This window comes from Centroberyx gerrardi, chromosome 9 (assembly GCF_048128805.1).
Source record: "Centroberyx gerrardi isolate f3 chromosome 9, fCenGer3.hap1.cur.20231027, whole genome shotgun sequence".
Taxonomy (NCBI): Eukaryota; Metazoa; Chordata; class Actinopteri; order Beryciformes; family Berycidae; genus Centroberyx; species Centroberyx gerrardi.
Genome location: NC_136005.1, coordinates 23,640,191 through 23,664,091, shown reverse-complemented (window position 1 = coordinate 23,664,091; position 23,901 = coordinate 23,640,191). Strand labels below are relative to the sequence as shown.

General features: G+C 43.2%; 1 protein-coding gene across 1 annotated transcript in view; it reads left to right on the top strand.

Annotated features, from left to right (window-relative positions):
* The first annotated feature begins 2,039 nt into the window (after positions 1–2,039).
* dnajc6 (DnaJ (Hsp40) homolog, subfamily C, member 6) overlaps positions 2,040–23,901 on the top strand; it is a 35,068-nt gene continuing 13,206 nt past the window's right edge. Inside the window, exons 1-7 of the mRNA XM_071905290.2 lie at positions 2,040–2,256; positions 9,640–9,790; positions 17,289–17,338; positions 18,065–18,213; positions 20,297–20,419; positions 22,617–22,750; positions 23,627–23,821. Of these exons, the coding sequence (XP_071761391.1) occupies positions 2,040–2,256; positions 9,640–9,790; positions 17,289–17,338; positions 18,065–18,213; positions 20,297–20,419; positions 22,617–22,750; positions 23,627–23,821 (1,019 nt within the window). The remainder of the gene's footprint in view (positions 2,257–9,639; positions 9,791–17,288; positions 17,339–18,064; positions 18,214–20,296; positions 20,420–22,616; positions 22,751–23,626; positions 23,822–23,901) is intronic.

Below are 23,901 nucleotides of genomic sequence, written 5' to 3'. Positions count from 1 at the left end.
TGCACCCTAAACATTCTCGGGCATCCAAACATCCAGAAGGGCATGGAGGGGTAAATGTTGGTAGGCATGGCAAGGGGCAGGACAGGAAGCTGGATCGGGACAATGGAGCGGCAGCACTCTGCGTCCGGTTATGGCCGGGGTACCGTCCCTCCCTTTCGGACATTCCCTTCCCGCTGTGCTTTGAGCCCCGGTCCGCTCTCCTAAAAGAGTTTCCCAGGCTCATGTCCTCTTTTCAGAAACCATGCAGGGTTTCCGTTGCCAGGGGACAAAGCCAAAGGAAGGAAGCATGCCATCAGTGTTCCGCTGAAACCTTGTATCTCCCAAAAAGTCAACTTCTTTAGAGTTTTGGAAAAAATGGCTCATTTTCCCATTGACTCTCCCATTGACTGAAATTTTACAGTGAATGTTTCAGCCTGGACCCAGGGTCATAACACATTTCATACATACACATTGTATACATAGTGGACAGTGTTGATGATGTGACAGAGAGTCAAACAGAAACAGAGGCTGCTAAGTGTTTTTCGGGAGAGCAGCCTGGGAAGACCCTTAATGATTCAGAGTGAGTCAAGTGCTTCCCCGGTCTGACAAAGCATGGTGCTGTTGTCCTGCAATGCTGACTGAAAGACTCCAGCACTCTGGGCCTTCAATTTAATCTTCTATTATGATAAGGCCAGGCCTCCTCATTCACTTTCAGCGCAGGACTCAAATGAGAAATTTACTCTTTAATCCTGGGCCCAGACTCGTGATTTGCTGCTTACTTATAGAAGAAGTAGAAGCTTTTTAAATTGATTTGAGAGTTCCTTGTATTTCTTCATTTTCACATAAGACCTTTGTTATAGAAAAAAAGCACATAGCGCTACATCTTTTTAAAATTATTTCCATTTCTGCCTCTTGACTATCAGTGGTTGTTACTGTAGACACCATCCATCATACATCTATCATGCATCTGTTTTGCATTAATACTGCAGCAGTTACTGTGGTCTATTTTTCCTCAAATGTTTCATATAGATAGATAGATTGTCCTGGTAGTGTTTATAAAGCAGGGTACAGTAGGACACAGAAATCTTGAAAGGAACAATTGGAACTGTCCCAGTATTCACAAAGCTGGGCTCCAATTCATTGTCTATGGGGGCAGTTGAAGAGAGGGTACCGTGATGACATCACAGGTTGGAGTCTTGGCTACCCAAACGAAAAATCACTGTAATATTACTGTAATATTCCTATAGGGACTTTTTGTGTGTCTGTAGTATTCAGTAGTGCGTTTATAGTGACCTTGTTATCTATGGCATTTTTTAATCTCCTATGGTATAACTATGATAATCCTATTATATTACTGTAGGGACTTATGTGTCTGTGGTGCTCAATAGTGAGTTCACAGCGACTTTATCATACTTGATGGTATTTGTTTTTATCTGCTATGGTATCACTATATCCATATAATATTTCTACAGACACTTATAGTTGTTCTGTGATATTTGTATACTTTCCAATATGTAGGTATAGGATATAATTCTTATCATAAGGGTATCTTCTCTAGATCAGCTGTTTTTGTCAGCGCTAATTTAACTTTAAAGTGTTAAAATCAACACTGCCAGTGGAAAATTTGCAGTGAAGAGCTGCTCATATTCACAAATAGTGCTTGGGGTGTCGAACTAGTGGAGGAATAACATAAGACGGCTGTGTGTTGGGGTGGATTTTCCCTTTAAATCAGCCGGGGACTACAGCGACAGCAGCAGCAGCAGTAGCGTCGTAGTAAAATGCGGTGCTGAGAAAAAGAGGAGGAGATAGACAGATAGATAGATAGAGATAGAGAGAGAGGAGAGAGAGAGTAAGAGAGAGAGAGAGAGAGAGAGGCCAGGCCACCCGGCGGAATATTTCTTTATCCCACAGAAAGCAGAGGGGATTCGTCGTCCTCCTCCTCTCGGACATGTGGTGCACCCAGTAGTAGCAGCAGCAGCGGCGGCGGCGTAGGCTACCACGTTTTATTTGGGGGCTTCTTTTGTCTTTTTTTTTTTTATTTCTCTTTCCGTCCTTCGGTAATGAGCTTGCTGGGCGCCTATAAGAAGAAGACCAGTTACGATGGCTATGAATCTTTGCAGTTGGTCGATAGCGGCGGAGATAGCTTCAGCACCGGGGGAGGAGGAGGAGGAGGGAGCAGCAGCAGCAGCAGCGCACTCGGAGGCTCCATAGCGGCCACCCTTGGACCGAAGGCAGGCCCACTGAGAGAGGAGGACTGCAGCACCATGGACAGCTCAGGTAAGACTGCTCACCGCCGTCCTCCCCCGCCGGTGGGAACTCCTTCATACCACAGCCCCCCTAACAGATCCGCATTAGACCACTTGCCTCCCCATTTGATGGAGATTTACCCCCCATCTGAGAGTTTAGTTGTTGACTTTACAGAGAATTATGCAGGCCTAGGCGGGGAGGTGACAATGAGGGCAGTGAAACGCCTGAACAACGCAGGACTGATGCATTCTCTCATTGTCCTGTCAACAGTGAAAGTATAAGCTATGCCTCATGTTGCTGGAAACCCTCCCGAAAGGGCTCCTAGTGGTCCCCAGACCCACGTTTGGGAACCACTGCGCTATTGCATGCAGAATGAATGTGTTTTTGTTCCCTCCATGTTCCCATCCATATGGGCAAAAAATAATACATTTCACATATACTTTAAAATATGTTTAGAGATATCTTTCAAAATGTGGGAAAAAAAAGTAATACAAATACAAAAATGTATTTGTAGATGTAGATGACATTCATTTGAAATATATTTTGAGTGGCAAAACAATATTTTAGATATACTGGCTGATAAATGTTGCCACCACCACACCAGTGTCCAAAATGTATTTCAAATGAATGTAATCTATAGGCACAAATACACTTTTTTTTGCTGATATTTGTATATTTTGAAACATTCTCTAAATGTATCATATTCTGTATATGAAATGTATTTGTTTCAGTATGGGCTTCAAATATGAATCACCATCTGCAGCCTACTAGGATTTCCCTGTGTCAAATAACATAATTTGTTAGAGTCATAAATCCAACCATAGTTGGCATAAGCTACATTCTGCATTAGTATCAGACAGCAGAAGCACAGACTCCCATCAATTGAGATGTTGAGTCAGCTGGCCATGGATGATGGATTAGTAGCCTAATGTCACAAATTAAAACCAACAGAACATGAAGTGTTACACAACATATTTAATTGATCTCTTTAATGACAAAGGCACAAGTAATTCCATCTGTTACACTCAACAGTACATCATTAATCCAGCAGAAAATCCCCTGCATGCTTTATTGAGCCTGGTCATAATAATATATTTGTTTTGACACCTTTATTGAAATCGGGAAATCTCATTGAGAGCAATGTTTCCCTAGAGAGAGCCTTGTGCACAGAATAAGGTTTACTGCTACTACCAATAGGCTACTACTACTACTACTGCTACTACTGCTACTACTACGACTACTACCACTCCTACTACTACTAGTAATAATAATACTAGTACAGTAATAGCAATAAATAATTGTATGCTGTATACTGTTTTTATCCTAACTGTGTGTCTATGTCATGACACATGATTGATATTGGGAATAGGCAGCTGCAGAGTTGGGGCTAATAGGGAGGTTGCTTACTTAGGGTGTTTCAGGCTTGGGGTGGGTGGGGGGAGTGGGGTGGTGGTTGCAGACTTATCCCCATATACAGTAGGTAAGGCCCTCTCTGTAGAGCCTGGATCCTCCCTGTGTTCACTGCAGCGCACTGTGGAGTCAGCCAGCCTCCAGGGACGCACATTTATGTGATACAAAGAGAGCGGGGGAGGGGGGGGGGGGGGGGGGGGTCAAAGAGGAAAGGGGATGGGGGGGCACTCCAGTGTCAGATGTCTGTCTGGCTAGCTGGCCCTTTGCGGTGTGTGTGTGTGTGTGTGTGTGTGTGTGTGTGTGCGCGTGTGTGCCTGTTTCTGTCTATGTGTCCATCTGTCCCATTCACACCAAGCCGGATATAGAGGGATAAAGGTTGGGGCTCTAGAAGGAGGGAGACACATTCAAACAAACCATTGATCTCTCTGGCCATGGCTAGAGCTCTCTGTGTTGTTGATCTCTCTCTCTCTCTCTCTCTCTCTCTCTCTCTCTCTCTCTCCCTCTCTCTGTGAGTGGCTGGTCTCTCTGGTGTGGCAGCTGCTGTACTAGCTGATACAGGCTGTATCAGAGAGCCTTCCCTGTTGTCTGTACTAGTAGGGCTTGTTACTGTAGCTTGCTCACAGGTCTGCGCACTCCCACATCCATCTGGCTGCAGACAGGCAGGCACACAGGCTGGCTAACAGACAGACAGGCAGGCAAGGCAGGAAGACAGATACACACACAGAGAGAGGAAGGCAAACAGCTACAGCATGCAAGGGAGACAGACAAGCACATGACAGAGAAGCAAACAGACTCAGGGTAGGAAACGCTACATAGAAAACAGCGAAGCAGATGGAAACAATATGGCAGACTCAACTGGTCTTTTTAAATCTGAAAAATGAAATTTACACCAAACTGAGACATGAGCAGAGCTGGAGGCCAAATTACCCAAGATGGATTGAAGGGAACCTCCATGATCTACAACCTCACACCAGTAGGCCACCCGTCCATAATGTTAGCTAATGTTATCAGCCAGCTACTTCAGCTACTGCTGTTAACATGATATTTGTCTCCTAACAAACTAGGTCTAATTGTGTAATTGTAGTTAACTGGCTAAAGTCACCTGGCGTTAGCTAGCAGACACAGCTAACAAACAATTTAACTGTCTAAGAAGCTCCACTAAGGATATGCAGCTTAATGTTGGATATTACTAATACTAAAGATCAAGACTGTAAATGCTGTCAATTGATAAGAATTAGATCTGATTTGTATGGTACCAAATATAACATTAACAACATAAAGTAGTTGATTTTTAACATTACATTAGCAATAGCTTAACATTGTGGATAGGTGAACCATGGTGTCCAGGTCTTCTCTTCATCACCATGGATGTTCTTTCAGTCCGGTTGCTGTAATCTATGAATGGGACCATCTCAGGTAATTTAGCCTCCAGCTCTGCTCATCCCTCCACAATGTGAAAGGGAAATTTTGGTGTATATTACATTTTTTGTCCAAAGACTGAGCTTACATTTGCTTCACAGTCTTCCATCCAGAGTATGACATGAATTAAATATGGCCACTGCGTGAATAATGCCTTCCCAATTCTGGCTTTGTTTATATTTTGATCGATTAGAGTGAAAGCATCCTCTTTCTCAATTTGATGGATCCAGAGCAAAACGTAGATGGCCAAATCAATTATGGGCTGTATCTTTCAGTCTGCTCAACAGCATAATGCTCTCACAGTCCAAGGGTACTGCAACCAGAGGGATCAGACACATTTATGAACTTATCTACCTGCTATAGGTTCAGGACAGCTCTCATGTACAGGAGAGCTGCTTTATTGACGGGACTTGAATAATAGATGGCCTGGAGAGTGCCAATTCAGTCCAGTTCTTTGGAAAATGGGAGGGAGCCACAGCACATTTAGGCTGCACAGTCTACTTTGAAGGACCCTTTCTACAACTAACAGAATACTTATCACCCTTGTAACCCAAATGAGAAGTTTAGCCTTGCCTTAGGCCTCAGGTCCAATGAGGAAAACCTGTACTCTTGTCATGTGCGGCCTCTCCATAAGTTGGCTTTTTCCCAAGCCATATAGTTTAAAACTAGGCCAAGCATTTTGATTTGAAATCAAACTGAACTGAACGGTAATTGAAAATATAGAGCTAGTTATATGAAAAAAGAAGCTAGCATTCCAGCCCTTTTATATTACATTATGTTTGAATGTTTCAGCTTGCACCTACAGTACCTCACGTCTCCCACTGCCAGTGTGTGTCACGGCCCTACCAGCCTGTAAGGCCTTGCTTGCTATTCAAGGCAGTGGACTGCTCCTCCGGTTATGCTGTAGTAGATGATTAATCATAGACTCCTTGTGTCATCAGCTGCATCTATAATTAAGCAGCTTAGAGTCTGGGTTGACGCCACAGTCATGCAGGTCCAGGACACAACAAAGCCCACCATAGTGTAGTAGTCGGGGGATCTAGTGCAGTGTGTGTGTGTGTGTGTGTGTCTCTGTGTCGTTGTGTGAGTGTGTCCATCTGTCTCATTCACACCAAGCCGGATACTGAGGGATAAAGGTTGGGGCTCTTGAAGGAGGGAGACACATTCAGACAGCCCACTGATCTCTCTGGCCATGGCTAGAGCGCTCTTTCTCTTTTCTTTCTCCCCTCTCCTCAATCTTTTCCCCGCTGTATATTTTCTTGTCTTACTATCTCCCCCCCTCCACCCCCTCTTTCTTCCTCCCCCTCTCTCCCACCTCCTGTCGTCCCAATCCTCCCCTCAGTCATCCCCTCTCTCTCTTCCTTTCTCTCTCCCTCTCTCTCTCTCTCTCTCTGGGTCATCGCGATGAAAGCGGTAGGATAAGGAAGGAGGAGGGGAGGAGGAGGGGCAGGGAGATGCTTAGAGGGCCGGTCCTGTTTGTGGGACAGCTCTCTCTGTAGTGGGAAGTCTCTGTTCCTTCACCGGCTACCTCTATATCTGTGCCGGTATCAAAGACAATTGGCAGATGTAGCTTTGGCTCACTTACACAGCTCAGATTCCAGGTTTTCATGTCACACTCCCTGACATAGTAAAGGGCTTAAAATAGCCCAAAACTGAATGCCAAAGTTATAGCGTTGCCATAATGGCATTTCAGGTTTGTTTCACTCAGTGTAGACATGCTCAATATGGCCTGGTTAAGTGAAGGTTAAATAATAAACATTAGTCTAGGATACAGTAAACAAATGAAGGGTAAAGGAAGTTCAGCCAGGCTTTCAACCCTTGCTGCACGCTATCCTCTCGCTCTTTTTCTCTTTCCAAGCCTTACACTCTCTACTGTACAGACAAATAAAGTGGAAATGCCCTAATTAAACACAAGACCATTCATCTCTGTAGCACATTTTCACAGGATGTAAAAAAAAAAAAAAACAGGCCTGCCGCCAGTTAAAGGTTACAAGGCTTGAAAGGACAGATGGGATAATATCAGTGGTAGGAAATGAGTACTTGGCTTTAATCATTTTTTCTCTTTTAGACATGCTCAATGCGGTGTGAAAATCTTGTAACTCCAATTTTGGTGATTTTCATGTTTTCATTTCAGTTGAAGGATTACATGGTCCTCTATAGGTTGAGCAAATTCTAAGACCTCTTGGGCTTATGAAACCCTTTTAAATTTCATTGGATAAACTCAAAAACCATTGTCACCAAGCTGAAAACAAGGCCTATTTTCTTAGTTCCTGAAAAGAGGCGTTCACTTGATAGTGACAATATGTTTGTGTGCATTTGTTATATGTATATGTGGGGGAGCTATTAGCTTTTGATTTAATTTATTGTTCAACTTAATTTTTATGCAGCCATAAGTAGTTAAAAGTTAAAAGTGCTCAGTAAAAACATTCTTTATAGGCAAAGTCCGATTTAATTAGCAAATGTTGATTGCCATAGGCAAATTCCCATTTGGCTTTTGGAAATGTATTTGGATCGCATGCTGTGTGGTTTCAACAAGAATAAGATTTATTCCTTGGAGAAATAAATCCCTGTCACTCATATCAGTGCATCCAGAGATGAAAGGTCTAAATTTGGAGTTTAGCAAAGAACTGTGTCAAATGTAGCAAAAGTTATTTGCGGGAAGGTGTTTCCTTTTTATGGAAGTGACAGAGACGAGGGAGGACAGGATGGAAGGAGAGAATGAAGGAAGGAGGGGTAAAGAGAGGATGCGTTAATCAGTAATGTTTGTGATGGAGCAAGGCGGAGAGAGAAAAACAGGGAGAGAGAGAAAGAGATTGAAAGAGAGTGTTTCTCTATGTGTGATTACTCTAGAATCTTTGTCTCAGCAGCCAATATCTCTCTACACACTGATACATATTCCCTCAGAGATAATGTGTGTGTGTCTGTGTAAGTGTGTGTGTCTGTGTAAGTGTGAAAGCCTGCAGTAGAAATCAGTCCAGAATGCATCCGTCCATTTCACTACAAAATGTTACTTTTAAAATGAACAAAAGTGATTTTTCTCAATTGATTTTCTCAGTTAAATAAATTATGAGTATGAAATGGGAAGTTAGACACTCAGGGCTTGTGCCAGGTTCATAATGGACCAGGTGTACAGAGACGACAGCTTTCTGGTTTGCCAACATTACCCTTTACCCATTACCAAAGTGTCTTAACACCCACCTCAACACAAGTTTTAACACAAGTTGTGAGCCACTCCACTGATTTGTTCAGTTAGATTTTAATCCCATAATGTCCTTTAGTGCAGGGGCTCTAAAACCTTTTCCAAGCATGGACCCCCAATAGACCACATTAGGCCCCATTTGATAAGATTTTGTCTCAGGGACCAAGGTAACTGTCTCACTGTACATGGGGAGATAGTAGTGGTGAGAGTGAAACTTATGGTTAGAATAGTCAGTCTGATAAACTCCTTAACTCCTTATAGTGAAATTAAACTATTCCTCATTTTGCTTGTGACCCTTGGGAGCCCCCTGAAGGACCCCTGCGGGTCCCTGGACCCCACTATGAGAAAAAAAGTCATGTGATTTTTTTGTGCTTTTTTGGACTGGTTACTTTCCATATGTGAACATGTGAAATTTCCTATTTCCCATGTGAAAATGAGATTTTCACCTGTCAATGTGAAATTAAGTTTTCACATGTGAAACATGTCGTGTGTCATTGCAGCTGAAAATGTGAAAAAAAAGTTCACGTAGGAAAAAAAACGTTTCACCTACGTATCTTTTTTTGTAAGGGACTGCTTCAGAGAGCCAGTTAACCTGGTTCTGGTTCTTAAACCATAGGCTGAGACAGTCTGTCCCCACTTGACAAGAAGAAAAATAGGTTTTGATGAGCCTAGACGCCTGGAGGAGACTCAATTTATCAGAGTTGAAAAGTTGAGCACCCCTGCCATAGACCATTATCTAGCTTGGCAGTGCTAAGCTAGCTATCAGGTGGTGATGCTGTAGCTGCTGTGTAGGGATGGATCGTGGGGAGAGAAACAGAGAGAGAGAGATTGTCAGATCACCAGAAGGATGCTGACTCAGATATGACACTTGGGTCTGCTCCAAGACCCGTTTACTCTTGAGAGTATACACACACCCACACACACACACACACACACACACACACACACACACACATTCGGAAACAGTTCAACAGTCCAGATGGTGGGCTATGTATTTTATTGTGTGTTCTGTCTTGTCTCTGCATCCTTGTCCATCATTCTTTCAAATCCACCATGTTTACTCTGTATGTTATGCAGTGACTCATACGTTTATCACTGTGTCAAATGAAAACCTCTAAACTCCACTTTAGGTGTTAGTTTTTTGAAGGATTACACATATTTAATAGCTATTGTATAACTTCCAGAAGGCATGGTCATCTAGAATTCGGCTGGATTCATCTGGTGAACAAGTGAGATATGAGGTTTTCATTCAGCGATGACATCCTGTCGTTGCATGTGCATGGAGGTCTGTGTCTCTGTCTGCATCCTCAGTGTGTGTCTTTCTGTGTGTGTGTGTGTGTGTGTGTGTGCGTGTGTGTTTTCCTCTGGATTCTGATTGGCTAAAGGTCCTCCATCCCCAGATATGGACGCCAACTATGGTGGAGGGCTGTTGGATATGGTGAAGGGAGGCGCTGGGAAGTTCTTCAGCAACTTCAAAGACAACCTGAAGGACACGCTGAAAGACACCTCCACCAAGGTCATGCATCAGGTTGCCACGTAAGTGACCGCCATGTTCACACACACACACACACAGGTCCCACTGCAGCTACACTAACTACTACTGCTCCACCCTAATCTCAAATAGCCACATATAGGCTCAAACGACAAAAACGAATTCTCCTCAGAAAACATAGGACAACGAGACCTAAGGGCAGCACTGTTTCCATTGTTAGCTTAGCTGCAAAGCTAACTACTTCACCAAGATTCGAGTCAGTATATTAACTCTTTGGTTAAATTAAACAAGCATGATAAAAACGGGTGAAAATTTTGAAACAAGACTTAATTCTGTTTTACCAGAAGAATGCTCATTACACCAGAGCGAGTCTTTAATATCACGCCGTTTGTGCCTTGACAAAAGTTTGGTTTGGCTAGCTAGCTAACTGTATCAACTTCCCTGTTGTTCCTATGACTGTAAACAAGTGAGGACTAGTGCCATGCTCCACCCCAGGTGAAATTTGATTAGTTTGAATTTTGAGACAGCCATTTCTCCAGACCGTTTGAGCGGGAGGTGTGGCCACATGAGATTAGCTCTACCCCAAAGAGGAAGCTTTTCATTGGAGGAGTGGATGTGCAGGGTCAGTCCTTCATGTTGCTGATGGGGGTTTTGTGTCTTGCTTAAGGACATTTCCACAGAGATGGATCATACCTTAAACCTTCCAGGTGCAGAAAAGTCTCTCTAACCACCAGGCCGCCCTGCTAACTTTATATCAGACAGGGCCTCTATCTGTTCCGTTGCTTTTTTTTATTGTGTAGCAAGTAGGCTAATTAAAAAAAAAAATCTGGAGAGGGTTTAATGCGTTCCACATTGTGGTTTCATCAGGTTCGCTCTTCAAGGAATGTGACAACATTATTCATTAACACCCTGGTTTTACATCAGATTACATGTTAGGTTCTTAGCTGAATGAGGGTCCAGATTCCCAAAGTTTTAAAGAATAAGAGCACTGATGTACTGTAGGATCACTGGTCAGTCAGATCACTTATTCTCAGTACAATGGGTTTAGGCCCAGAACTGCTACACTGATAAGGTTGATACACACAGTTCACTAGTTCTCAACCTGTCCTCACTCACTGTTACTTCAATGATCAAACTGTAAGGCTAAAACACATAGTTTTCATTATAAAGCTAACTCTGTCTTACCCATAAACCTAGCCTCACTTGAGAAGTTATGCTTAATCCAAAGCTTAAATAGAAAACTACAAAATGTGATTGAGTATTTATGGATATTTTACAGTCGTATCTTATTGTAATTTTCAGCAACACAATTTTATTATGATTCCTGGCTTAGTGGATGGTGTGGATGGAACCTCACCATGTATTAAGGGAAGAGACTGACATGGCACCTGGCTGTGATATTTACCTGATATCTGAGGCTGGTGCCAACTATGGCTCAAACGTTGTCTGTGTATTGTTTGGAGTATGTATTGGAGTTCAATGAGATTGCTTAGACGTCAGCAATACTATATTATGTTACATTTGAAAAGAGAAAGAGGGGATTTAAAAGAATATGCTATAGTGACTTTAATTGGAAACTTTGATAAGGAAATCACTGGAACTCTAAATAAGGAGAGAAATCACTGAGATAATTTGGAGCACTTTATAGTGTCACATAAAACTATAACAAAGCAGCAATGAATCACTTTGCTGACTTTATGGCTGACATAATTATTGAAACTTTGACATCCATGACACTTTCCTCAAAGAAAATCCCTGACTCAGTTGACTATAATGTTGAATGATAATGTTGATGAGTTACAGTTCAATAAGACAGCAGTGAAATAATGTTCATTAATTTTAGATTACACTGATTAATGATGACCTTTCTCCTTTTGATTACACATGATTACAATGTAAAGTAAGTCTCCAACAGATTTAGAAGTGAAGCAGAGCGATGTGGATCTAGTTGAGGGGGGGAAAGAGTTGGGAGAGGGAGGAGAGGAAGGAGAGAGGGATGGAGGAAAGAGGGAGGCAGCAGAGTCTGGCACGGCTCGGTCCTCACAGTGTGTTTGTGCACAGGCGTCTGCACAGGACGGCACAAAGGGGCCTCTGTATTGTCAGAAACACACACACACACACACACACACACAGACACACATACACAAGTACATGCACGCACATACACACACACGCCTCCTCCCACTATTGACTCAGCAAGTTTGATCATGATTATTCCTCTCTTCTCCCTCCTCTCCTCTCTGCTCATATCTTGGCAAACTCCCACTCTCCTATCCCGTCGTTCCCTCGTGTTTTCGGCCGGGCTCGCCTCTCATCTCGGCTCCACCTTTCCTCCTCTCCTCTGTTTTCTGTCTATCTCTCCTCTCCTGGCTGAATTATTCATGGCAGTTCATTGTGCCAAATAGCCAGCGCACTGCTGATACAGAAGGATTCATTTCACTAGGGCGCTGTGTGTGGTGGTGTGTGTTTGTGTGTTTTTATACGTGTGTGTTTATGTGTGTGTGTGTATGAGTGGGTGTGGGTGGGGGGGAAGGCGGGGGGGGGGGGGGGGGGGGGGGGGGCATGCTACAGCTACCGTGGCAACCAGCTGAAGGGCTCAGAAAGGAAAGGTAGAGGCATAAAGTAATGTGACACAGTTCAGTAAAAACTGACCGTGAGAATCCCTGAGTGATATTCTGAGCATGAAGTTATATTTTCTGGTTTATAGTCCTCATAGAATAAAACAATCTCATTAGTCCAGCCTTTCCATTTATCATCTAGCTTGTCCACAGAGCGGTTCCAGGCTGTGCATGTTGATGGGATTACAGATTATCACAGAGTCGTGACTTTCTGTGGGAGGGAGTTGTTCGCATTAACACCTGTCACAGACCACAGGAACGCATCAGTATATCATCACCAGTGTCGTGCAGAAGTCTCTCTTTCCTCGCAATAAACAGCTGACTTTGCCTCCCCTCAAGCAGCGACAAAGCCAAACCATTGATGATCACTGATGAAGGGTTCCTACCTTCCTGACTTGTTGGAGTAAACAGGGTTTCTGCAGCAGACTGACCGCGTGTGACTTCTTAAACCGAGCGGGCCGGCCCATTTTATTGACCGCAGCCGTGGGAATGCATTAGTAAATATTCCCCCGAGTGCGCTCGGTATAAGGCAATACCCCTTTGTGCGCAGTTGTTAACCAGGCCCTCTTTATACACTCTTAGTGAACTCGATTTGTTCCTTTCTGCTTCTGTCTCATCTGTATTCAAGGCAAAGGGCTGGAGCTGAATTATTTAAAACAGCTCGCTTGTTTGTTTACCTGACTGAAGAGAAATTTGCAGGGAAACCAATCTGGCAACGGCGCTCAACAGTGTGTCCCTCTGTCTGTGAGAAACACAAGGCCCGCGATGGAGTCTGGATGGCTGTTCTGGTTTTTGTGAAAGGCACAGTGTCCTTGGTCTTCACCCAGACTGCCCCCCCCCCCCCCCCCCCCCCCCCCTCCCCCCCCCCCCCCCCCCCCTCCCCCCCCTCTCTCTCTCTCCTTTCCCCCCGGCTCTTTCTTTCTCACTGTTGTTTTGGTTTCATCCGACCTCTCTCGCACTCTCGTTTTCATTTTTTTTTTGTTTCTCTTACTCATTTGTTTCCAGTTTGATTTTCTCTCCACTCCCCTTTCTCTGTCAACCTCGCTTCTTTTGCTCTCTCTCTCTCTCTCTCTCTCTCTCTCTCTCTCTCTCTCTCTCCAAACCATAAAGCCATTGTTCTCCGCTCAGCTTCCAGTGGTCAAAATATATGAATCACAGCATTAGGGTTAGTGAAGACTAAGACTTGATTCAGACAAGACACGGTCAAGAGGATACAGATGAAATGACTCAGGATGAATCAGAAGCATTGTGGTTTTCCTTACACAGCACTTTGTTAAGAAAGAAAGAAGTTCTCGGTAGGTCAGTGGTCTGAGGTCCACATATTGTACTTCTGATGCCATGGGTTTGTTGCAAGTCATCTTCTCTCTCTCGTATCCTGGCTGTCACTCTCAACTTTAATTATCTGTAATGAAGCTGACATGCTTTAAAAATCATGTTAAAAAAAGACAAAGGCTGTAAAATATAGTCATTATGGGGAAGGGAGAATGTAGAGAACTCAAATGCAATATCCATCGGGATCTAACCTACTTACACTGTGTGTGTGTGTGTGTGTGTGTGTGTGTGTGTGTGTGTGTGTGTGTGTGTGTGTGTGGTGCATAGTCACAGGAGACTCTTTTAGAGCACCTCTCTGCTGATGTAATCTGCCCTAAAATGCCTTTCATGGTCCTGATGTTTACTTGCCAATAGGAAACATAAACATCAGGCACTGTGGTGGTGCTTGTGGGTATCTGCATGTGTTTGTGAGTGTGTGTGTGTGTGTGTGTGTGTGTGTGTGTGTGTGTGGGTATGACTTAAGTCACTTTCAGGGACACACACCAGACTTAAGACCAGTTGATTGGGGACGGCTTGTGCAATTGGGGACAAAAGCCATGTCCTCAATTGGTAAAAATCTGATTTTTGGGTCAGTGGTTAAGGTTAGGGTTAGGTTAAGGTTAGGGTAAGTCTCCAGGAAATGAATGTAAGTCTATGTAAATGTGTGTGTATGTGTGTGTGTGTGTGTGTGTGTATGTGGTTGTTGTTTTTTTTCTGTTGTCAGACAACTGCACCACCATGACAAAGCGACTTGATTCAGGGTCACAAAATGCAGTGGTTGCACCAAGTGCAACCACCGTCGTTTCACTCAATCAAAAGTTGGTGCTCATGGGTGTTACACTGGGTGTTCTTGGGAAAAGCATCAGGTTTGTTTAACATTTGTAGACCTATTTTGTATTTTATCATTTTATTCATGTGATTATGCCCAAATTAAATCCATTATCATATGTCTTGAAAGGTAGGCTAGCAAGCTAGTGTTAGCCTACTAGAGCTGAAGTTAGCATGTTACACACCAGGGAGACCAGCAACAATCTCTGTCACTTTCCTCCATACATTATTCCGTTTGTCAAGATACAGTGACAGAGATGGGTCATACAGTTTAGCAATCACAAAGTCCCCAATCATCCATCCTCCATTCAAAGACGAAGTAGAACTAGGAGCAAAAATTAAATTTGAGACCCAGATATTTGCCCACATGTGATTGGTTCCTGCACTGCTAACTGTCATGCTCATATGCATAATATTATGTTTTTTTTCAACTTTTCTTGTTGCATTGCAGGATATTTTCTGCTGATTTTCAATAGCTTGTCTATATCTTATCTATTTGACCATTTCCATGCCCAAAAATTACAATAATTGTAGTTTTTATTTAGTATATTCGCTTATAGTAAGTATTTAGTCCTCCAAAACTGTATACCTGGCAGGATGGGAAAGCCTCTGAAACAGCATTTAGGCCTAGACAATGTTAGTTTAAGGGCTTCCCATAGACAAAGCAGAGTAATATTGATAAATTAATAATATATATATATATATATATATATATATATATATATATAAAAATAAATATGTAGTCAAACTACATCATATCCATCATACTGGAGGTGGACGACATTAACTGGCTGATTTCCATAGGAAGGAACAGAAAACATGTGTAACATTGCCGTTAGCAGGGAGTGTCCTTGTCCAGTGTCAGCCTTGCCCTTCTTTCCGGTTGTGTCCTTCCCCTCTGTTTCTATCTACCACACCTTGCAGTACATTTTAATTGGCTGCAACTCTATCCTCAAGAGGTCAGGGAGGCTGCTCATTTGCATACTCCACAGCCATTGGCCATAACCATTTAAACCTGACACCTGACCTGCTTCCTTCCTGAAATAGCTGTGCACAGCCAACTCGCAGGGAACTGTAAAACCCCGGTAAAACCACAGATTTACATATTGTCAGTGTGCTGTAGAAACCCCACATCTCTGATTTTGTTCACATATTGTGGACGACGTTTCTGTGGCAAAGACAAATTGCATAATAAAATGGTATGAATACTGTCCAATCACATGCATTTGCTCAGAAACACCTTGTATGTGACTGTGCGTAACCCTCAGTCAGCTTTTCACACTGGGATCACAACACAGCATTGGACCCAAATAGAACCCTGAACTGTGGTCCAATTACTTCATTATGGAGGACTTACAGTCACGAGTCACGACTGATGGCTCCTCCCACGTTTCTCCCCCCTGTTCCTCCCCACTTCTCTCTGATGGCTTTAACTCAGGTTGTCTGTTACATCAGTGGTTCTCAACCTTTTCAAAACCGTGCCACACAACACTGAAATTTAATGAGTCATTGAGTGTTTTAGAAATGTCATGTAAATCCTTTTATAATCATGTAAGTAGGGGATTCATAATATCCAAATAGCTGTTAAAAAAAATGCATTCACTTGGACATTTACCACTTTGTTTGGTGTTCATTTTATTCATATTTGAAGAAAAATCCCAAGGCGCACCTGATCTCACTCCAAAGCATGCTAGTTGTGCACCACTGCATTACATAAGCAGGTCTAGGATTGCATCAGGGCCATATGGCACTCATCCATGACCACACAGAGAGATGGCTGGCCTAGATTGGCTTGACTAGGGGGATTTGCACAGCAGGCAACAAGTCAACTCGATTTGATACACATTAGCCTACTAATGTGTTTTGCCTTGACAGTGGCCAATACAATCCAACTGGTACAGAGGCTGCTGTTGGGTAAAAACCTTCTGCTGTATCCAGATCGAGCACCAAATATTTCAGTCACCCCCCCAATCCCACCCTGCACCTATATTTCATAGGCACTGCAGTCATTTTTCAATCTGGTCCTTGTGGAGGAGGTATAGCACAGCAGCAGTGCAGCAAGCATGTACAAAGTGTGACTTCTGGTGGGGCGACGGCACATCTGTGTGTGTGTGTGTGTGTGTGTGTGTGTGTGTGTGTGTGTGCCCGCTGCAGCTGCTCTCCCAGTAAAATCAGCTCCATATGGAACAGATAAATTTAGTAATGAAAGGCGAGTGCAGCTCAAATTAAGAATTCACATATGGCATTCCTTTGATCTTGGACAGTTCAGTCTCGTCCTGTGAGCATGAAAAAAACGACTTCTCCACAGGTAGACACATGGAAGCTTCTAGTCTAACGCCTGTTAACTCTGATCTAATCACTAATGTATGCATGAGATACAACACTGACAGTGAGAGAGAGAACAACTTTTCATGTATTGATTTCCCCTTTAATGACTTGATATTATTCATGGAGAGGGTTTCCCTTGACCCTCCCTACTGAATGCCTAATTTAATACGTGCTTCCTCTTATACTCTGTAATCTGACATAACAATGTACCAAGTACAATAAGTGTGATTTTGCAAAATTATGTGAAATCTGTGCAAGTTTATAAAAATGTGTTGGGGTGTCAGTAGACTAAGTCACATTCTTTGTACTTGTGATGTTGTTGAATCTGGTCATAAACTTGTCATCTTATTGCTCTCCATTTGCTCTGTGTTCTTTCTAATAATACAGAAATGTGGAAAAATTAATGTCTTAAAAAAAATGAAATGTGTGTCTCTAAAGTTTAATCTCTGTGTTACAGGTACACAAAAGGGGAGCTGGACATTGCCTACATCACATCACGAATCATAGGTAAATACAGATGACACTGTACCTCATGCACCTTATGTGTGTGTGTGTGTATCGTGTGTGTGTCTGTGTGTAGTGAGAATACTTAATTTAAACAATGGATCACACCTGGGAAAGAACTGACCTGCCGGCTAAACTCATTCTAATTGGTCCACAAGGTCCGAGACAAAAATAATTTCTAACAAACTAAGTTATAAACTCCCAACACACCACACTCTAAATGAGAGGGTTAAATTGCATTCTGTCTGCCTAATATAATGGAATGAGAGTTCATGTGTGACTCTAAGACTAAAGTGATACGTACACACACACACACTCACACAGATGGATAGACCCGCATGCACTCACAGCTTTTTTTCTCTCTCTCTCTCTCTCTCTCCCTCTTTCTCAAACTACTTGCTGTCCATCCATGCTCAAACAGAAACAATTGAGTGCAGCAGTGTGTCCTTTATAGAGGACATAGTCGTTACCTGAGGGCTTCTATCCCATCATGCGTTGTGTGTAACCATTGACCCTCACCACTGAATGTGGACTCCCTCAGTATATTGTCAGAGCGAAGCCTAGCATGTATGTTCTGTATGTAATCTGTACCAGTGACTCCACAGCACATGAAACCCTTCAAAACTCATTTTCCAATTTCCAAATGCATGCTCAGACATTTTGGAGGCTCGTGGTTTATATCCAGCAGCTGCAATATATATTATATATATATATTTTTCATTCTTTCAGTGATGACCTACCCAGCGGAGTCGGTGCAGATTGGCTACCAGAACCATGTGGAGGACATCCGCTCCTTCCTGGACAGTCGCCATGCCGACCACTACACTGTCTTCAACCTATCGCAGCGCAACTACCGCGGCGCCAAATTCTCCAACCGGGTGAGAGCGGCTCATGAAGATACAGATGACATCATTATAGATGTGCCACTTTTTACGTGATTGTCACTGGTTGCTACATTTCACTCCCTGAAAAGTAATAATGCATTGGCCAGAGAAATTGTTGGGAAATGTTGCAGAACTAGTGCAAGATGTGGGGATTTATTTAAATTGGCCTTACTGTACATCTCCATATAAGCCTTTCTGATTACCTTGACACAAGATTCAAAAGCGTACTATTTGATTTGTCGTTACTGACAGGCACAATAATGTCAATCCAAATACTATGAAAATGAGTGGCGCTATATACTAAGTAGTCCACAGTGGAGTAAAGCAAAGCAAAAACAGGCTTAAATAGTTTGAAAAAATAAAATAGAATAAAAATGATTGTAAATGAAGAGAAAAGACTCTGAATACCAATAAAGTAATAAAATAATGAATGGCAAAGCAGAATATTTAGTTTTAATAACATTGTAATAAATTCAAATAGAACAATGAAATAATGAATGTCAACACAGAATATTTAATTATTATAATAACATTACAATAGATTATAATAAAATAACAAAATAATGACAAGCCATAGAGAATATTTCGCACCAGAGCGCTAGTAGGTTGAACCATAAAGGGAGGTGAATGAGCAGGAAACAGTACTGGGAGTAGACCAAGTCCCTGCTAGAATCTGGTTTACTGTTACCTGACTACTTGTGGTCTGCCTGTGTTTAAATTGGGGCCCATCACTATATTTGGCCCATAAGGCAGTGCAGCACCCGGAGTGAAACCTTTAATCATCTCTCCCTCATCAAGCCTAACGATCATCGCTCGCCTCTCTCCTGTCATTAAATGACTCAGCCTCCCTCCGAAATCATGACCACAGAGACTCACAGAGTTCTGCTCCACACAGCTGCCACTGCGGTGTTGAGCCTGATAATCCCATGGTACCACAGCAGCCTTTCAGTGTCACACTCTAATCCAGGGCGCGGTTTCATGACAACTTTGTCAAACAGTCCGCAGTAGCATCTTAAAGTAATACTCTGTGACATTTTTGTATAAATAAATAGTAGGTCTTTCCTAGGAAAAATCCTCTGACACGTGAAGTGATGCGTGAAGTGATGCGTTTTATGCTTCTGGCAGCAGCAACAGCAGTCAGTTTGGAATAAATAGAAGAAGAACTGGGTATTTAGCATGAGCAGCGATGGCCACCATGGCTGAACAGACAGAAAGAAAGAAAGAAAAGAGTTTCACCTACAGAAACTCAAACTTCATCAACAGAAAATCCAAGGAAAAAGACGTCATACTGGATTGATTGATTGAGGTGCAGTGCAGAAACACCACAGCAATAAACACTGAGCACCAAAGATGGAGACAAAAAAAATAAATAAAAAAAGACAAACTCGTGGATTACATATTTAAGTGCACCAGCCAGCCAAAGTACCATTGAAAAAGTTTATTTGAATTGAATTGCCCTATTTATCCTATCTTCTTCAAGTTTTATGGTTATGACTGTCCTCAGCTTGAGCTGCTTGGCTCATTTCATTCACCACTGTTGCACAGCTGGATTGAGATTCAAGTGGAGGCACAAGTGGGTTCTCCATAGACAGCAGATTGCTGCTCTCAGGCAGATACATCCAAGGAAGCTGTGGAGTCAAACTGTGGAGTCAACATGGCCAAGATGGCCCCCTGTCTGTCTGGGGAAGTCATTGTATTTCTAGCAGATGACTCATCATGGTAACTGGTGTGTTGTGTTGCTCTGCTGCTGCTGCTGCTGCGCCGTTGCTAACCTCCCCCTCTCTTTTCTCCTCCCCTCCTGCTTTTATGGATTTTTCTTTCTTTTCCCTCTGTCTTTCTTTCGTCTCTGTCTTTGTTCTCCCCGCCTCTCTTGTGTCTCTCTTTCCTCTCTATCCCTCCCTCTCCCCTTTTCTGCCTCTTTTGTTCTCTCCCCCTTTACTGCCCTCTCTCTCTCTGTCTGTGTCTGTTTCCCTATCCCTTCGCTGTCCCTCTCGCTTTTCCTCTCTCTCTCTCATCTCTCTCATTTCCTGCACTACCCCCCACCCCCCACCCCCCCCCCACCCCTCCCTTTTTCCAGGTTTCAGAGTGTAATTGGCCGTCTCGCCAGGCTCCCAGCCTCCACAACCTGTTTGCTGTGTGTAAGAACATGCACAATTGGCTCAAACAGAATCCCAAGAATGTGTGTGTCATCACCTGCTCGGTAAGAAGACGCTCACACACCTTCATCACACTCATCCCCGGCCTCCATTTTCTTTTCATTAATTCTGGTGGATTGGACTACTGCCATGGGTTTGCAAGACTGATTCGTTTTGTAGGCCATTCTATGCTTTTAGACTGCTAACCCAGTGCCCTACAGTGCTTTCTCCAGCTCACCATGCACTGCAGTGACATGGAAAGGCATTTTTTGGGGGACCTGTTTTAATTGACCCACGACCCACTTTCCAGCTCCGGCACAGCCTTTGAAATATGCTGCACTGCAGAGCCAAATAGGACCAACTGAAACACACTCAGTATCCATGTCCCTCAATTCCCCCCCAAAGTACTTAACTGTATAGTGATTCATTTGCACATCTTCTTGCCAACGTAGATGATTTGTCGGCTTGGCTGTAAACGACAGCTTTTATTGACACACTTTGAGTCGGCCCTGATCCTGAAAATCTCTACTTGTACCTCCTTGGGAAAAGTGGTTTGCACTGTCAAGGAGCTTAAGAGGCAGTGTGGTGAGATTGTATTGAAGCAGTTCAATATCTACAATGAAATAACCAAGGCTGATTTATTAGAAAACAGTCACTGCAAAAAAGACAAGCTTAGCAAGTGTTTTTTTTGTTTTTGTTTTATCTTGTATTGACAATTATCAAGCTAAATTTACTAAATCATTTTACTGCACTGGCAGTTTGTTTTCTGGTTTAAGAAATGACATGTGCTTCATGATCATCTGCTTTCTCCCTGCATGAAGAGTAAATTCACAAGGAGGATGATTTCCCCACTTTCCATCAAAAGAAGCTGCAACTGTATCAATAGCACACAGACAAGGAATCTAATCAAGGGAACTGAATCAAACTTTTAGTCCCTTTTCTACGTCCTTGCTCTCCCTCTCCTCTCACTGTTGCCACCCCTGGGTGTTGGTGGGTTGGCTCGCCTTGTTTCCAAGTGAAACACAGCTTGGAAGTTTTTCAAGCTGCTCCCATTGTTTTCTGTTCAGCTTTAGTTTCCATCTCGCCTGTTTCTCTCTGCCTCTGCTGGTGCTTAGCGGACACAGATGCTCCTTGTATTCAAAGGAGAACTGAATGTCCATGACAAAGTAGAAGAGAGTAGCATTACAGCCCTGCATGTTGGCTTTGGATTATAGGTTATTCAATTAAACTGTGCTGAGGGTGGCATGTGACTCATGTTGTCGCACAATGGTCACAGAATTAGAGCGGAAAGAGGAGACACTTTCTGGTGTATTCCTGATTCTCTTACTTGGGTGTCTGTGATCAGTAAACACACTGCCATAAACTTTGATAATGTTGTCATGGGCATGAGCATTTCTTCATGCAGAATGAAATATTGAAATGTTGTGTAATACAACCACCGCTGAAGTGTTCAGTGAAATTGTCCATTCTGTCTACTCTAATTCTATGACAGCAGTACTGTACTCTGGCATGTGGTGAATGTTATTGCCAAGTCACTGCGGTTTGGTTGTAGCTTGGCAAAGCGCTCCACCTCGCATAATCTCCGCCAAACAGTGCTTTTCTTAAAACTGGATTGTTGCTGCTTCAGTTTTGCGAGAATGCCTTTGCCTTTCCTAGAAATAATTTGATACGCTTTTCTTCTCCCTGTAACCTCAAATGAACTTCTATTGAGTGTATTTATAACAGTGGATACATTCACTGAACAAAAATCTCTGCACTTATATTTAGGAGCTGCCTGTTTGTGCGCATTCATGCATGACAGCAGATATTCCTTTAATCTTTTAGAACCAGTTGACTAGGAACACATTCTTTAAACTGTGAGTAGCTGCACACAGAGGGGAGCCACTGTATAAGTTATTATTGAAGTATCTCTACCCAGTTTCTGCATTGCATTGGTACATTGGAGTTACAGTGCAGTAGTGCAGCAAGCATACAAAAACTGGGACTTGCTGTATGCAGTGGCTGTACATTATCTGTTTACACCTACTGTATGAGTCGACCAGTACTACCACAGTCTTGTAGTGTAGCTGGCCAATGAACATCAATGGGCCGCTCCCATTGATGTTCATTGGCCGGCTACACTACAAGACTGTGGTTAAGAGAAGAGGTTAAGTGCACGGCAGATAAAACCAGAAATGTATGATATTGGGGTTTTGAAATATCATCTCCCAGCATGTCAAAAAGAGGAAACGACTCAATGTCTCGCTTCTTCTGTGTTTTCAGGACGGCCGTGCTCCCTCGGGCGTTTTGGTCTGTGCCATGTTCTGCTTCTGCCACCTCTTCAACAACCCAGTTCCCGCCATGCAGTTGCTCAGCGCCAAGAGACCAGGTTCCGGCCTCTGGCCCTCACACCGCAGGTTCGAACATGTGTGTGTGTGAGAGTGTGACAGAGAATGAGAAAGAGGAAAAGGAAGTGAGAGAGAGACGTATCAACCAGAGAGTTAATGGAGAGTTTCAGCATTACATATTCTATGCAGATTTGGCCTTTCCCCACTGCCAAGAAAGGTTTCTGGGGGAAACACTGATTCGATGAGGCTAGCAACACGTTCAGATGATGAATGACTTTCAACCCTAGCCGTGTTTCATTTCCATCCTCCGCCCTCCCTCTTGTATTTTCCGTCAGCTAACTTCTCCTACATGGCATGTAGATTTATTGCACTTGTCATAATTTCAGCCCATCTGCCATTAGCGGTGATACTAAAGACGAGTCAGAAACACGTAGCAGCCAATCAGTCAGCGTGGCTAACAGCCCTCGGCCCCCTCAGCCTCAGCGAGGATCTTAGTCTGTAGAGCTGCCGTTCGTCCAAGCATGGACATTTTATTACCGTGCCAGCCTGTAGCTGTAGTATTTTTCAGTCAATGCCAGTACATAATTGCCCTCATGAGCCAGAATTTGAGGGCAGGTTAACTGAGAAATTATGGGAATGGCATTCAAAACACCTGCCTGGGCAGTGCTCAAAGTTAAATTTCCACCCATTCTCATAACAACAAATATTACATCAGCGGGAAACTGTGTTATGTGTCAGTCTAACCTAGTCAAGTGCTCTTTGCTTGATGGGGTTTGAACAATTCTTACTGTTTATGTTGGCTTGATATAGCCATTGGTGCTGTTTTTATGACGTGAAATAAACAACACAGACGGCTTTTATGATGTGAGCACAAAGCAATGTGAGAGATAGACAGGACATGAAAGACGCTATGACATCTTCTCTCCTTTCCTTGTTCCCATGCAGGTACATAGGCTATGTGTGTAGCATGGTGTCAGAGAAGCCCAGTCTACCGCACTCCAAGCCCTTGGTGATCAAGGCCCTCACCATAAGCCCGGTCCCCTGCTTCAACAAACAGCGCAGCGGCTGCCGGCCCTTCTGCGATGTCCTCATCGGAGAAACCAAGATCTTCACCACCGCACAGGAGTACGAGAGGATGAGGTACGGGCCGGATATCGACACACGCTCTTATTGAGATGAAACCGATCAAGCATAGTTATTAACATACATTTTCATAGCAA